General features: G+C 43.2%; 1 protein-coding gene across 4 annotated transcripts in view; it reads left to right on the top strand.

Moving 5' to 3' along the window:
- Nucleotides 1–2,552, top strand: part of usp54a (ubiquitin specific peptidase 54a) — a 40,376-nt gene extending 37,824 nt beyond the window's left edge. For all 4 annotated transcript variants that reach the window (XM_079843439.1, XM_079843441.1, XM_079843438.1 and 1 more), the window contains one exon: nt 286–2,552. In XM_079843439.1, coding sequence (XP_079699565.1) covers nt 286–836 — 551 coding nt within the window. In that variant the 3' untranslated portion in view covers nt 837–2,552. The remainder of the gene's footprint in view (nt 1–285) is intronic.
- Nucleotides 2,553–16,224: the final 13,672 nt, after the last annotated feature.

The following is a 16,224-nucleotide window of genomic DNA, read 5'->3' as shown; positions in this document are numbered from 1 at the left end:
ACAAAGTACACACACACACACACACACACACACACACATATATATATCGAGTAATCGATTGCCCAGCACTAAAAATAAGAAATACTACTTGTCATAAGCTGCCCGTGTGTAAAAGTACAGTGCTGCTGTTCCCTCTGAAACACACAGCTCATGTATTTATTGAATTAAATCACATTCTAGTAATTGAATTTGGCCATATCATGATTTGTATTTATCATGCAGCCCTACCCTGAATGCATTATTGCTTTAAACAACAACTCAAATAATCTTCGATGCTCTCCGCAGGAGATTGCCAAAAGGCCAACAAGTTTCTGGCTGTGCTTGACCGGGGTGAAGTGTTCTCCAGTGAAAGCTACCACAACGTCGCACTGAACTACGGCACCCTTCCACGGGCCCTCCGTAGGTCAATTTCATCTGGGCCCCCAGTGCACCAAGCGAGGTCGGGACCCTCAGTGGGCCCGGGGCCCCGGAACTACCCAGACACAGCCTACGCCACACTGTCCCACCCTCACCGCACTACAGCATCTAGTAGGACGATGGATGGTTTTTACAGACATCCACAACAAAAGTCTGCTTCACTTCAGCGTCACTCCAGCCATCATCACCCCCACCTAGAGCCGCCAGCCCAACCCCTCCGTCTCGATATGCCCCCTGAGAGGGACTGGAGAGCTAAAAGGGGCACTCATGTCTTCCCCAGGACCGAACCACGTGGTGGAATGTCCCGTGGCCCTCCTGTCTATATCTGTGGGCTATGCAAGCAGAGTCCGGCTGAGCCCACTAGAAGCTACTGTCAGAATTGCAGAGCCCATATGAACCACTACAGGATGACCAGCTGAGTCATACTGGAGATTCATCCTTCAAAGCACTCATTCTCTGTCTTGAAAGTAAACATAAGAGCCCATGCCAATTCCGTGAAGCTCTTCACACAGCAAAAAGCAGGAAGCTGCTTTGGCTAAAGTGAAAGACAATGATTTCATGGCTGCTTTGGCTCAGACGTGAATGTGAGTGGGGAGTGGTCATTTTTTAAATCCGTGTTTTAAATGCAGCTGCTGCGTTTAAACGCCGGAAGAAGGACGTCACTCCCTGCGCTGTCACCTACAGTAAATGTTTCCACTGCTAATTCACTTCCGGAGAGTTAATTTCACTTTAATTGGCCACAATCTCAGCATGAAGCTGTGAGGAACAGAGCACTTTACTGCGAGGGACGCCGCAATGACAGCATCTTAACTGACGCGAACACACGAAACATCAAGACTGACAAACTTTGCCTGCTGATATACAGTGTCTGCTTCGTATATGCACAAATATGCTTTAGTTTTCAATTAGCATTTCAAGCTAACCTTACTTAGTTCTGTGATTGTAATTTAACTATGTTAACTCAAGTTTAGTGCACTTCAGAAGTGTTAAGTTAGAAGCGTTCCTCTGTTGTAACTTCTCCCATTTTATGGGAAAACAATGGTTGTGTAACTACTTCATTTAGAGGGCTGTAACGTCAGTGTGTAAGTAATCAGAGGTACATCAGGTTCCTCCAGTGTACCAACAGTCAACTTTCAAAAACCTCATTGGCATTTGTGTCGATATTTTTGTGCACAGTATTGTTCTGCCCAATAGTAGCACCGACACCTGTTGTGATCTTTTCTTTTCTTTTTTACATTTTGTAGTAGTAGCAGCAGTTTAACTTTGATTTATACAGTATATCTTACATTAACTGTTAAGTGCAAAACTATTTCTTGGTTGTTTTAAGACTAAAGATATTGAAAACAGAAGGACAGAACTGTCTGCAGTGCCTTGGTTTGTGAAAGGCAGTGTAACTAGGTGCCAGTGTCCATTTTATTGATTTACAGCCATATAATGCTTATTATAATAGTGCTAAATTCAAGTATTGCAGTTTTCAAAACAAGATCATTTAACTTTTCCCCACTGGAGAATAAATCAATTTTTTTATATTCATTTTATTTAATTTCTTGGACGATGTTGAGGTGAAACTTGTGGCCTGAGATGTTTAGTTGTAGTCTTACACATTGAAAGTGTTAAGAGCGTCTTTCAGCTGTTAGTCAAATTTGATGGTGCAATGTGCCATTTCATGGAAATCAAAAGTGTTACCTGCTCATCTTGAAACAGGGCCAAAAATATTTTTTCATAAATTGTAGAGCATGTCAAATACCTCAACTAATCTTGTGCTCTCTTATTTTTTATTTCACTAGAACAGTTTTGCATGTAAATCAGGACCTAATGGTGAATCGGAGTGCCTCTGCTATGAATTGTCACTTTTTTTGCTCGGCCAATATGCAGTGCAACACTGCCCTGGCATGATCACTGACAGAACATGGATCTGTGACTGATTTACCCTTTTCTTCCTTTCTTTCTGAGTTAAAATCCAAACAGATATGGCAAAAAAAAAAGCAAGGCTGTTTATATAAGTGTGTGCAGATATTCAGTCTCCGACCTTAAGTACAGATGGATTCGGATTTGATGTAAATGCTGTGCTAGAAATGAAACTTGTATTTTTGCAATAAAGTTATATTAAGCTCCAATCAGGAGCAGAACGCTGTACCTTTTTTCTGATTGCCTTTTATCCATCCAGTTTATGTATTTATAGTTTCATTCTATATATTATATTGTCTATGTGATATTTTTCCTTTCTTGTTATAATGGGAAGGTTTGTTAAACTTGACCCACCATGAGTTCTCTAAAGATTTGTACTTCAAGCATTAACAATCTCAGTGAGATGATAAGCTTCTATTTTTAAGTGTCGGATGCAGTAGTGTAAAGCATGCCACCACTGGACTCTAGAGCAGTGGAGACGTGTTCCCTGGAGTGACCAATCACGCTTTTCTGTCTGGCAATCCGATGGACAAGTCTGGGTTTGGCGGTTGCCAGGAGAATGCTACTTGCCTGACTGCATTGTGCCTTTGACTACATCAATGTGTAAAGTTGGCTGGGGGGGGGATTATGGTGTGGGGTTGTTTTTCAAGGTTTGGGCTTGGCCCCTTAGTTCCAGTGAAAGCAAGACATTTTGGTTAATTTCATGCTCCCAACTTTGTGGGCACAGTTTGGGGATGGCCCCTTCCTGTTCCAACATGACTGCGCACCAGTGCACAAAGCAAGGCCCATAAAGACATGGATGAGTGAGTTTGGTGTGGAGGAACTTGACTGGCCTGCACAGAGTCCTGACCTCAACCCGATAGAACACCTTTAGGATGATTTAGAGCGGAGACTGTGAGCCAGGCCTTCTCATCCAACATCACAGCCTGACCTCACAAATGCGCTTCTAGAAGAATGGTCAGAAATCCCCATAAACACACTCCTAAACCGCGTGGAAAGCCTTCCCAGAAGAGTTGAAGCGTTATAGCTGCAAAGGGTGGGCCAACTCCATATTAAAGGGTTAGTTCACCCAAAAATGAAAATTGTTATTAATTACTTACCCTCATGTCGTTCGACACCCGTAAGACCTCCGTTGATCTTCGGAACACAAATGAAGATATTTTAGTTGAAATCCGATGGCTCAGAAAGGCCTCCATTGGCACAATACTTTTAAATGGTAAATGGACTGCATTTATATAGCGCTTTTTAACAGACCTACGGCCATCCAAAGCGCTTTACATTTGCCTCACATTCACCCATTCATACACTCATTCACACACCGACGGCGGTGTCAACCATGCAAGGCGCCATCCAGCTCATCGGGAGCAGCTGGGGTTAGGTGTCTTGCTCATGGACACCTCGGCCCTTGGTCAGGTGAAACCGGGGATCGAACCACCAACCTTCCAGTTTGTAGACAACCTACATGAACCACTGAGCCACTGCCGCCCCAAAGTCCATCTCGCTACAGTGGTTCTACCATAATTTTATGAATCGGTGAGAATTAGTTTTTGTACGCAAAGAAAAAACCCTAAATAACGTTGAGTTATGCATATAACTACTGTTCCCAGAAGGAGGGAAACGAGGTACAACACATGACTATGGAATATCGCGCTCTTGCGCCATCTGCTGAAGACACCTTTATTCACGCCTGAAAGGCCAATGACGCATGATGACGTGGGCGGGGTCTCTCGCCCACAGCATATAAATGCAGTTGTATGCGTCATTTCCCTTGTTCAGTCCAGCTCTTCACCGAGCCCCAACTGTGCGGGGCCCAGAGGTGTTGTACCTCGTTTCCCTCCTTCTGGGAACAGTAGTTATATGCATAACTCAATGTTCCCATTCAGTCGGTCAACTCGATACGCCCGCCAAGTCGCTGAACTAAACGTAAGAGACCAGCACTGCCACATAACCCTTTTTCCGAGGGAAAGATGCATGGCCCCTATAAAAACCCCTGTGGTTTGCACAGCCTGAGTTACTGTTGCCGTAGTGGCAACTAGCGGGTACACCGGACAAACGTGCACAGTGATGCCCAGCTGGCATCCCACGAGAATCTTAAACCAAGCCCCTGACATCTCCATGCCCTTGTAGAGTGCTCACACACCCCACCAGGCAGAACCAACTCCTTCCATGCTATAGAAATAGCCTCGTACAATCCAATGTGAAAGACATCGCTCAGATAGCGGCTTCCCACTGGCTGAGTTGGAAAACATGACTAAAGGCTGGTCAGGCGAGTGCATAGCCTGCAACTGCCCAATGTACCTGCATACGAATCGCAAATGGCGTAAAGCACAAAGCAAGTATCCTGATTTGAGTCAGAGATTTCACAGGGCAGACAGCTCTAACGAGAGCATACTCCCAACCTGACTTTAGGCATGTACGGAGCATTTGGATGCAACACCACCAAGCGCAGCTTGGGTGCAAACTGCAAAAGGGGATGCACCAATAGCGCATGAAGATAACCAACATGCTTTGCTGGTGCCAGTATCCATGACAAGGCAGCATCCTTATATTCAAGGATTCTAAAGGCTCAAACGGAGGTTCACACCTAGCCTCCAGATCAACCATCAGGTCATGACGGCACATTACAGTTTATAATGAGCCTAAAAACGCAGACCTTAAAGCTCCAGGTATACTTTGGATGTCTGCGTTCTGCGCACCATTAGTGTGACGTAAATTCTCGTCAACAGGAGGGTCTTCGGTGCGCATGCCACAGCATATGAGTGACTTGACCACTTGCGAACAAAGTTCACTCAGAAGCACGCATTCCGAACGCATCTGCACTTCAGCCCAAAGTATCCCGTCAGCATGCAGCCCAATTTTTAAGAATGCATGGAAGGTGCGCATGTGCAAGAAAAACAGAAGTGACAGAAGAGTCACAACAATTATACTGCACATGTATTGAACTCGGTCATCTGCGCTCGTTCGACTGCGTGTGTGACGCATCTGGATGCGTAAAATTAACTATACCCAGGCCTTCCTGGCCAAAGGAGTATACCTTGAAAAGCTCACACTCTCAACAGATGGAGCAGAACGCGAGAGTTCCCCCAACAGTCCGTGAACTGTCCATGTGATGTAATTATCACAATCAGGAGAGTCCGCAGATGGCTGCGCACACTGTCCGTGTGCAGCCCAATTTTTGGGACCGTGGACGGTGCACATACAACAGCACATGTGTGAGTGACATGAACCATATAGCACGTTTCCTATGTACTACTGTACACTCAAAGCGCTTTACACTCATGTCAGGGGTCTCTCCTCAACCACCAGCAGTGCACAGCATCCACTTGGATGATGCAAGGGCAGCCACAGTACAATAGCGCCAGTGCGCTTACCACCCACCAACTATAGGTGGAGAGGAGAGAGAGCACTTGAAAACCAAAATGCACTAGATAGTGCACATGCGCCAAAAGCACCTTTCCACCGTTGTGGCCAATGGAGTAGGCTATACTTTGAAAAACTCACGCTCTCGACTTTGCTCGAAACGGAGCAAAAATTGTAGAATGCCAGGACCATCTTAAGGAACCGGAAATGCGCGCTTTAGCGCAGCACCATTAATGTCCTCATGAAAGCCGAAACAGTCGCCCAATAAACTTCCAGCATGGAATGGGAGTGACTTTCCTTCGGAGAAGAAAACAGTATCCCCTCAATCAGGCACTGACATGGTGATACAGATCTTCACCTGCACCAAACTTCAAACATGCGCTACTTCAACACAACATGGTGTGCTTCAGAATGCAAGCGCCCTGTCTGGTAGCTACAGTCAGATTCTCCCTCTCTCAACATGTAGGCCCCTAGAGACCACAGTTCCGGCCGAGGGTGCAGAATCTGCCTCCTGTCTGGGACAGCAGGTCCCTGCATTGGGGAAGACACCATGGTGTGTGTCCTTAACACCAATGCCATGATGCTTGTGTACCATTTCTTTTTCTTTGGCCAGCAAGATGCCACCAAAATCAGTGATGGACCCTTCTGCATACAGCAGAATCCTGGGCTATACATGTGTTGGGACATCCACCCCCTACGGGGCACTCCTGTCCATAATCAAGAAAACAGCGGGCGGCGCATGTTTTCTGCAGATGCAAAAAGATCCACATTTCTGCACCCGATCTGCACCACTATTCAAGAGTGCATAAGCCACCGCAGGTTTGCCTTGTATCAAGAGCATCCATGCCAATTGCAGCAGAGAGGGAGTACCTCCTTGCCTACATATAAACGACCATTGTCATATTTTCCATTCTGAATAATGCTTGCCCTGCTGGGTCAAGTGTTTCAGCACCAGGAGAACTACTCCACATAAATGTACGTGAAGCTCTTACAGCGCTGTCATGCACACTCCTCTTACAGAGATTCTTGTCCATGTTGTGACATTTGTCATCACTAACGAACATGCCGTAACCCTGCCCAGGGGAAATCCTTCTGTTAACAGATCTAGGACTCCCAGGGGACCATGGTCTGAACGCCCAACAGCGCTGTTGAACCATGCTTAAATGTCACATGGCATATAGCAAGTTACCGAACGGCCAGCACCGGAACTGCATACTCAAAGAGGAGAATCCAGCCGTACTACTGCTATCGAGGCCATGAGCCCCAGCAGTCTCAATACTGCAAAAGTCCTCTGCCCTCTGTTCGGTTCTGAATCCATCCCCAGACCGAGATATAACAGACCGAGATATAACAGCCCCTTTTGAGATTATCTGAAAATCCCAGAGCTCGTAAATGGAAAACAAGCGCATGTGTTTTATAACACTGCTTGTTTCCTGCTGTCTGCAGCCAGGAGCACTTCGTCCAAATAGGAGAACAATATTGTGCTCTGATGGCACAGCAGGAGAACCAACACTGCTTCTGCATATCTTTCAGATATGCGCGGCGCCATTGGGATCTATAGGCAATCCTATCAACGGAGACCTCAGAAATTTTTTCTGTGCTCCGGGTGGATTGTGGCAAGACGCATCGGGCAAAAACCACCGATGTAAGCCGATCCCAAGGATGCAGAGGGCATAACAGGTGACATACTGCAAGCATTTTTGAACTTGACACCTTAATCCGCTCTAAAGTGTTTGTTCAACTGCTGCAAGTGTTTTGTTTTGTTTTTTTTTGTGGAGGAGGAGGAATTAACACTGAAAAACCTCTTTCTCCATCTCCCCTTGTGGCAAAACTCGAATTGCCTTTTTGCAAAGGAAAGCACGGATTTCCCCTCTCGAACAACGAAGTTGCAATTACTCCGCCGAACCAGAGGGGGGCGCGAGAGAAACTGCAGCCGACAGCCCTACTGGAATCGTGCGACGAAGCCACGGAGTTGTTAGTGCGCGCGCACCACCGTTCAAGGCAGACAGCGTGGATTCCCAGGCATCACCTGTGGAATCCCGCGTCCTTCTGCAAACATCGCTGTTTTGTAAACTGCATAACACTGCATTATCCTCCTCTCTTGGCACACGGCCAGACTGTGAGGTTAGAGGTTCCAGTGCCTTCTGATTATTTTAACAAATCAACACATGAGGTCTTGTATGCTCAACACACATTTTATTGACAACATACAACCCGCTATTTTGCTGGGTTACTGCCCAATCTGGATAGATCGGCAGGCGAGTTTGCATCGCTGATTTTACAGGAATCAAACAGAACCTGCAAGCTTCTCTGTATCACGGCAGGATTATCGACAAACTTTGCCGCTCTCCAATACAGATCAATGCAAGGGCCATCATTTCACTTCCACCCACCTCAGGGGAGACGCGATCTGCCCTGCTTGAAAATAATATTATCAGAGCATTCCTCGCCCGCTTCTAGCGAGACCGAATCACCCCGTGAACGCTACACTGACTCTCCTCGGTCGTCCCAACTCTCCGTGGCCTCCAAAACCGGCGATCGCCGCATCTGGATCGGCACCTCAAGAGCGGGCCGTGTTCGGCCACTGCCCCGTCCAGCGGAACGGTAGAGCTGCTGGTAGTGCACAGCGTACATGCACTGGGGTTGGAGAGATCCAGCCTAGCGCGGACATTCCGAACACCCTACTCATGATTATACCATGAACACCCACATGCCATAGGACAGGGGCGAGAGCCTGTTCAGATATTTATCATGACAAAGTTTATTAGCCATTTGTTAGTTGTACTAAACTCAAGCCAAAAACTTCTCTTTTATGTCTTTTCCATTAACAAGAGTCATCACTGTGGATTATCTTGTGAATGTGGCATAAGTTTGAACATTTTGTTCGAGAAAAACGTTTTAGCCTTTCGTTAGCAAAGCTAAACTTGTTGCTAAATAAGCTTTCTCTTTCAGCCTTAATTTCGACAAGAATCACCACCGTGGGCTTTTATTCTTGTGAAAATGTGGCGTGATGGTGTTCTAGCAGCTCGGTGAAGAGCTGAAGAACAAGGGAAATGACGCATACGACTGCATTTATGCTGTGGGCGAGCGACCCCGTCCACATCGTCATGCGTCATTGGCCTTTCAGGCGTGAATAAAGGTGTCTTCAGCAGATGGCGCTAGAGCGCGATATCCCATAGTCATGTGTTGTACCGAGTTGACCGACTGAATGGGAACGACTTATATAGTGATGACCTTTTTCAAAACACCGCACCATGAAGCTTTGAAGCATTATGAATCAGTGAGTCGATTCAGCGGTTTGGATCGCTAAAGTCACGCGATCCGAATCATAATTCGACTTGCTGATTCATAACGCTAGTGCGGTGTTTTGAAATCGGTCATCACTATATAAGTCGTTATTTAGGGTGTTTTTTTGCGCACACAAACTATTCTCGTTGCTTCATAAAGTTATTGTAGAACCACTGAAGTGAGATGGACTTTGTAACGACGTCTTTTGTACCTTTTATGGGTCTTGAGAGTGTAAAAGTACATTGTGCCAATGGAGGCCTTTCTGAGCCATCGGATTTCAAATAAAATATCTTCATTTGTGTTCCGAAGATGAACGGAGGTCTCACGGGTGTCGAACGACATGAGGGTAAGTAATTAATGACAGAATTATCATTGTTGGGTGAACTTACCCTTTTAACCCTACGGATTAAGAATGAGATGTCATTAAAGTTCATGTTCGTGTAAAGGCAGGCGTCCCGGCAATATAGTGTAAGTTGAGGTAAACAAATATTTTAAATGACCTACGCTTATGGACTCTCATGTTGCTCTAGAATAGCAGGATGTGTACTAGTAAAGTGTTAACCAATGTAACACAGCAATGACAAAATAGTCTGAACTCCAAGTCAATTGCAAAGTAAACTGCAACAGGTCAGTGGAGCAACTGCCAATTCAGTTTGGTGTGAATTGATTTGTGCTGTCTCGGGAGGAAAAGAGCAAAAAAAGAAGTTTCCTTCTTGCAGATTCACGAAGAACTGGAGTCTAAACAGCATCTGCAGATAAAGACCAGACTGCTTGAGTGAAACATTATCTCTTTATCTTTATTATAAAATAATTTAACGTTACTTCTCAGTGCAGAGGACTGAACGCAGGATGTTTTATGAGGTACTGTTTTATGCTGCCTTCACATACTATCGGACATTTCATACTTCCCACTTCTGAAGTTGTGATTACGAGCTCATCGCATTCAAAAAATTTTTTAAAGGGGTGGTAAAACACATTCTTTTGAAGGCTTGATTGTGTTTGTGGGGTGCACTGTAACAAGTGTTCATGCTTCGTTTAAAAAAAAATTGCCTTATTTGTCATATATTTGACCTTTATTCTACACTGCTCTGTCCCTCCTTGTAAAACGGTCTGATGCTTTCCGGGTTGTATGAAGCCAGTCCCTCAAAAATACGCAGTGGGCACTGATTGGTTAGCTGGCCCAGTGTGTTGTGATTCGCTAACCGCCTAGTGTACGTTTGTCGGAAACGTCACGCCCCTTACCTTTACCGGAAGTTGTGCTTTGGTCATAGAAACAACGGCGTCAATAAAACCATATGAGCCCGAATCAGACCCAGAACATTTGAGTGAAGATGATCGAGCAGAACCTGTTCAGTCCTCAAGAGTAAAGACTGCGGATCTATAATGATCGCTACTGAATGGCACTTTAACTTTTGTATTTTTAGAACGATTATAGCCAAATATCTGTCGCAAGAACTAACCCAAAACGAACACTAAGCACTGGCTTTAACTAGTAAGTTAGCCAAATCACACACAGAACCATGTTTAGCATGCCTGTAGATAAACAATACATAAAAGCTCTAATCAAAGAATCATTTACACTAATGCCAGGTTCGCTGTTGAGATTTTAACGTTAGTGTTTGTAACGTTAGGTGTTCGTCGGATAACGTTAAGTATGAATGAGCATTTAACAGACTGGTTTGCAGAACAGTGTTGTCATCTGTTTACTTCCTTGCTACAACCTATTACAGGAAAACACATCGATGAAAAATAAATCAGACTTACAGGTTGTGGCCCGTAAACAGCTTCTGTTTGTAAATCCAGCTTTCAGGACAAGCCGTTGTGCATATCCTGTATTGAACTCGCGAAGTTTGTGGAAGTTTGTGTTGTCCTCCGTGAAATGTGCAGCGCGCGCGTCGTGCATCCACGCACCGGCAGTGCTTTTTTCACGCAGCTGACGTTGTGCAAATCTGGCATTGAAATCGCGAAGACGGTGGATGTTTTCCTCTGTTAGATGTGCTTAGATGTTAGATCTCCTCTGCAGGGAGCCCTGCACGCGCCTGATTCCCCGCTGACTCAAACACACGTGCGTATAACATGCTGTATGTTAAACGCTCTGCAACGCACCCCCGTCCCAAGGAAGGCTGAGCAGAGCAAGTACCCCAGACCTGCAATCCGGATGAAAATAACAGCGTTTCCTCGGCATCGCGGCAACAACACTCCAGCCTACAATACCACAACAGCGCCGTGATACAAAATGGCCTCACCCCCCCTTATTTAATATTCTCGGAGGAGGGGTTTATGTAAATATTGAGCCTGTTGATGTCACCAACCCTGGAGGAATGTGTGTAGTCGCCTACTGGCCGTTTGCTGTAGTTCTTAGAAACTGATTTCTTTAAAAGCAAATATCTCCCTTTGCTTTAAACTTTGAACGTTGTAACTTTGCAGATGTTGTTTATGCTCAAGCAGCAACATTACACGCTAGCTAAAGTTAGAATAGTGAAATCGTGGTTTACCACCCCTTTAAAGAAAACCCCCCCCTGAAGAAACCAGTATTTACGATAATTCCGATAGCATGTGGAGGCAGCAATAGCGCTAGTGCCAGAGAGTGAGGTTTAAAAGCAAGCGCAGCCAGCTCTACGTTACACCTGTTTTTTTTTCTGTTTTTTTTTTTTTTTTTAAACCAGGCCACTGCTGAGCTTGTAGCTGAGTTTTATAAGTTGATGTTCCAGGTTTAAAGCATAACTTTCTCATCTACCTGTGGTGGTAACACGATTAGTGCTCTTTATGTAGTAGCCTACTCTCTCCAAGTTGCTTTGGTAAGAAAGCACCTGCTAGAAAATAAATGTTCTCTAAGTGATATTCAGTGTTCAGTACAATATTCTATATTCACTTCAAAGCCTCGAGCTGATTTTCTTTTGTAAGATGCCATCAATCAAAAGATGTCAATCGCACCGTTTCAAACAAACACCAGCTGTGCTTCCTAACTAGGCTTATTTACAATATTGTTCTGAATGCTTGTATCCTGCAGATATGAAGATGCATTGATGTAGCGCTATCGATCCACCAAACCAGCCATCTGTGGGTCAATAAATATCTCTCAGCGATGTTGCCGTGTCCATTCACCTGAAAATGTAAGGGTCATACAGGGGCATATCTCAGGCTTATCTCTCAGGCATATCTCTGTTGTCTTTCTGATCAAGCAGTAAGATGGGGATGAGGGGTTGTGTTGGTTTTAAATCACTGTACTTTCCTCTGCAGTTTAATGGATTTTTGTTCCATTTGCAATCACTTATAAAGATTTCATGATTAAATCGGCATGGGGTGTCTTTGTGCTGCCAATAACATGCAAAGTGTAGGCATGAATCTGCTGCAGTGACCATGAGTCACATTTCATCTAAGTATGAAAAAAAAGCTTTTTTGATCTACAGGATATGAGAGTTGTTTTAATTTACTAAAGAGTGTGGATCTTTTTTTTTTGTCTATATCGCGTACTGTAGTTTAGAACTCCAAATCTGATCCAAATTACTCCAGAGATGCTTGGATATTTTTCTAATAGACATGTCTGTCCACAAGAGGTGATCTAATAAAGCCATTCATTGGTTCCTGTTTTTCATTGAAAACATTACTGATATAAGTGGGAGAACATTTGGTTCCAGAGCTCTTATTTATTTCTATCTGGCTACTTTTAGCTGTGTCTGTTGTAAGTCTATTTATTAGGCTATATGAAGAAGCTACAGTAATACAGCTTAATGACTTGTTAATGGTGTTTTTTATATTTTTTTAGTGAATGGACGAATCAGTTCTGTTTTATGAAACCTATTCATGTTCCTGAATTGGCAGTGCTGAACTAATCCATTCTTTCACCTTTTCTACAATAGATGACCTACAAGTATAGGAGACTGAAGATGTCTATCTTTGGCCATACTCTTTGTGCTCCATGAGTCTGCTTAACTGTTACATGTTCTGCTCGATATTTCTCTTACACCGAAATGATTACTAATGCTGACGGACATTGACCAGTTGAATGTGTTTCTTGCTTTCATCTTTTCAAGACCTCTTATGTTTCCATTCAAACTAGAGCTGTTTTGTCAGCAATGTTGTGAAGTGTAGCTTTATTACAGCTACGTATTTACTCTTCAATCATGTGATTGTAGACCATATTTGGGGGTCTTCCGCTTTCCAGGAAAACAAACCAAAAATATTGATGAAATATTGAACTACACAGATTTGTGTCCAATCAAATGCTCTATCAAATGAGAGTCCCTCCACCTAATAACTCATTTTTGTTAGATTCTCATTATACTTTTTGTATGTTTGTATGTCTAATATGTCAAAAATGAGAGAAAAAAAAAAGTTTTGCATTCAGTTATGAATCACATAATTTAAATGATTGCATTTTTTCAAATTAAAATGATAACTTTACATAAAAAAAGTTGAGTAGTTTGCATCACTGTTTGCTAAGGTGGGTCGTTAAACGTATCTATTGTTAAAGAGTTAGTTGTCAAATATTAAATGTTTAGCCCCATATCTTGCCATGCACACACCCTTTCACTGAAAGGGCCTGGGGGGCGGGGGTTGCTTGGCTGTTTCCTTATAAAGGTCCAGAAATTCGTCAAGTTTTTCGTCAGGTGTCTTTTTTAATGATATGATGTCACTACGTTGCTGTCTTGACGCCAGCCATTCGCTGCATGGCTGATTGTGCTTTCAAGTATCGATATATCTGCCCTCTTCAAGGAACACAAGATCACGCTGTAATCTCAGACAATTTAATCCAGATATTTTTATCCAATCCACAAATTCGTTTGAAGAACCAAATTAGCCACGATTGAGATGATTTGACAGATGCCAGATCTTCTTTAGATGTATTAAGCAAGGTACGAAGAACGGACCCCAGGAACAAAACTACAAAATAAGAGACAACAAAACCCAAAACAGATGTGACATTCTGATATAAGTTTATCTCATTCTGTAGAAGTTAAGCATGTTTTATGTGTAAATTCACCCAAAAATGAAAATGAATTCTGCCAAAAAATACTCACTCTCATGCAATTCCAAAACTGTATGACTTTCTTTCCTCTTTGTGTAATGGAGGCCAGCTAGTAGTTGCTGTGCGAGTAAACCTCACTCCGCTGATCTCAAGAGACGCTCTTGCGACTTACGCTAGAGGTTGCAGCCTTTAGCCTCCTTGTTAGAGTGTCCGACTCTCATGCCGGCAGACCCGGTTCGAGCCCCGCTTGGAGCGGGCAGTTCGAGCAGAAGGGGTTACATAAGTGCCATGACCCGGATGGGAGTGAGGTTTAGGGGGGTGAGTGTAACGGAGGCCAGCTAGTAGTTGCTGTACGAGTAAACCTCACTCCTCTGATCTCAAAAGACGCTAGAGGTTGCAGCCTTTAGCCACCTTGTTAGAGCGTCTGAATCTCATGCTGGCGGACCCGGGTTCACGCCCCGCTTGGAGCGGGCAGTTCGAACAGGAGGGGTTACATTTGGAACATAGAAGATATTTTAAGAAATGTGTCCATTCGATGAAAGTCAATATGTTCCAAAACTCTTTGGTTACAACATTCCTCAAAATTTGTTGCAGAAAAAAATCAGTTGTCCCGATTTGATGTAAGGGTGAATAAATGAATACATTTTCAGGTCAAACATGTTCTTGTAGCACTTAGAATCTTAGAATGGAGTCCATTGAGAAGAACCCATTATATCTTTCAAGGATTCTTTGAAAGACTACATAGAATAGGAGCCTGTGGTCGGTTGCATAAACTGCTTTAGACTAGTCTTACAAGTTAGTTATTTCATTTCTTTTCTTCAAGACGGGTCATAATTCTTTTTAACTTGGTCTTAATTGAATCCAAAAAGTAAGACTGATAAGCCCTAAATAATTGCTTATTGGACCGACTAATACTGAGTGGCTTTTTTATACAACTGTTCGGAATCCTTATGTGTGAAAAGTAGGTCTACATACTATGTTCCCATTCATAAGTAGTCTTAATGGTTCAAACTATGCTCTGCAGTATTTCACAGGAAAGTAGGAAACTACAATATAATATAGTATAATGCAACATAACTCATCATTACGATGCACATATAATAATCCCCCAGGTACTGACATTATAGTCAGTCGTGAAAAGTATCCTGTGCTGTGATTTAAAAGAAGTGTTGTCTTAATCCTTGCTGTGTGAATTCTGGTTCCATAAGCCTGTCCGCGTGTCGTCAGATAAGTGGGATTATTGCGACTATGTGATGAGACTGTGAATGTGCTTCAGCCTTACTGCTGTCAGTGCTTGTCTGGTCTGGTGGTTTATTACAGTTCGTTTCTTTACTTCTAATATACAACCAATGGAATGTAATTGCTTTATTTATTTGTGAATAGAATGCTTTGTTTATGTTTTAGAAGGTTCTTTAGGCTTGCATAGGACAGTTAAGATATTTGAAACTACGATCTCCGTGAGGTTGTTAATGGGTGCTTGGACAATTTAGCAACTTGTGAGAGTCTGTGTGTTTATGCCAGTGAGAGAATATGTATCATAGTCATCCCTTCATTCCCTTAATTACACAGTGATTTTGGTTGTTTTATAGAGAAACACTCCTAAAAGTGTTCTTTGGTGAAAAGCAGAAACTAAGGCCACACGCTTAACATAAAACAGAAAGATTGCAACAGATCACCACCTAACGTTTTCTGTGTGGTATTCAACCTGAAACATAGAATCTTGTTTCCCTTTGAGAATAATACTCCATGAGTGCCTCCCATCGATTCTGAAACAGGGCGATGGTTTTGATATGGTAGCTCAGTAAGGATTATTCAGGGACTCGAAACTTTTCCAAATGATTAAAAGGAATGACCTTAAAAGGCGTGTAAGGTCTTGCTGTATGTTGATGTCCTCATCATTATGGAGAGGATACTGGGGGGAAAATATCAGGAAATATTATGGAAAATATTTCTTGTATTCAGGAAAGTGTTTATATTTGGTACAGATTTGGTATTTAGTCTGGAAAACTGGTTGTCTGGTTTTGCACTAAACACATGAAGAGATGCAATTCAGTGACATTAATCCCCCATTAGCACTGTGTCTGACCTCTTTCTTATTGCCCTCTTTTTACAGGTCAGACTGAGATCAGGGTTATTTTATTATATGAATAATACTCTTAACTTTAAGTATGTTTTTAGAATTTCATACTTTTGGAGTATCTTTTAGTTTGTATCTTTTTAACCCTTAAAGGGTTAGTTCACCCAAAAATGAAAATTCTGTCATTAATTACTCACCCTCATGT

The sequence above is a fragment of the Gobio gobio genome (assembly GCF_949357685.1).
Source record: "Gobio gobio genome assembly, chromosome: 18".
NCBI lineage: Eukaryota > Metazoa > Chordata > Actinopteri > Cypriniformes > Gobionidae > Gobio > Gobio gobio.
Note: the sequence above shows the minus strand (reverse complement) of the source record. Positions and strands in the feature narration are given on the sequence as shown.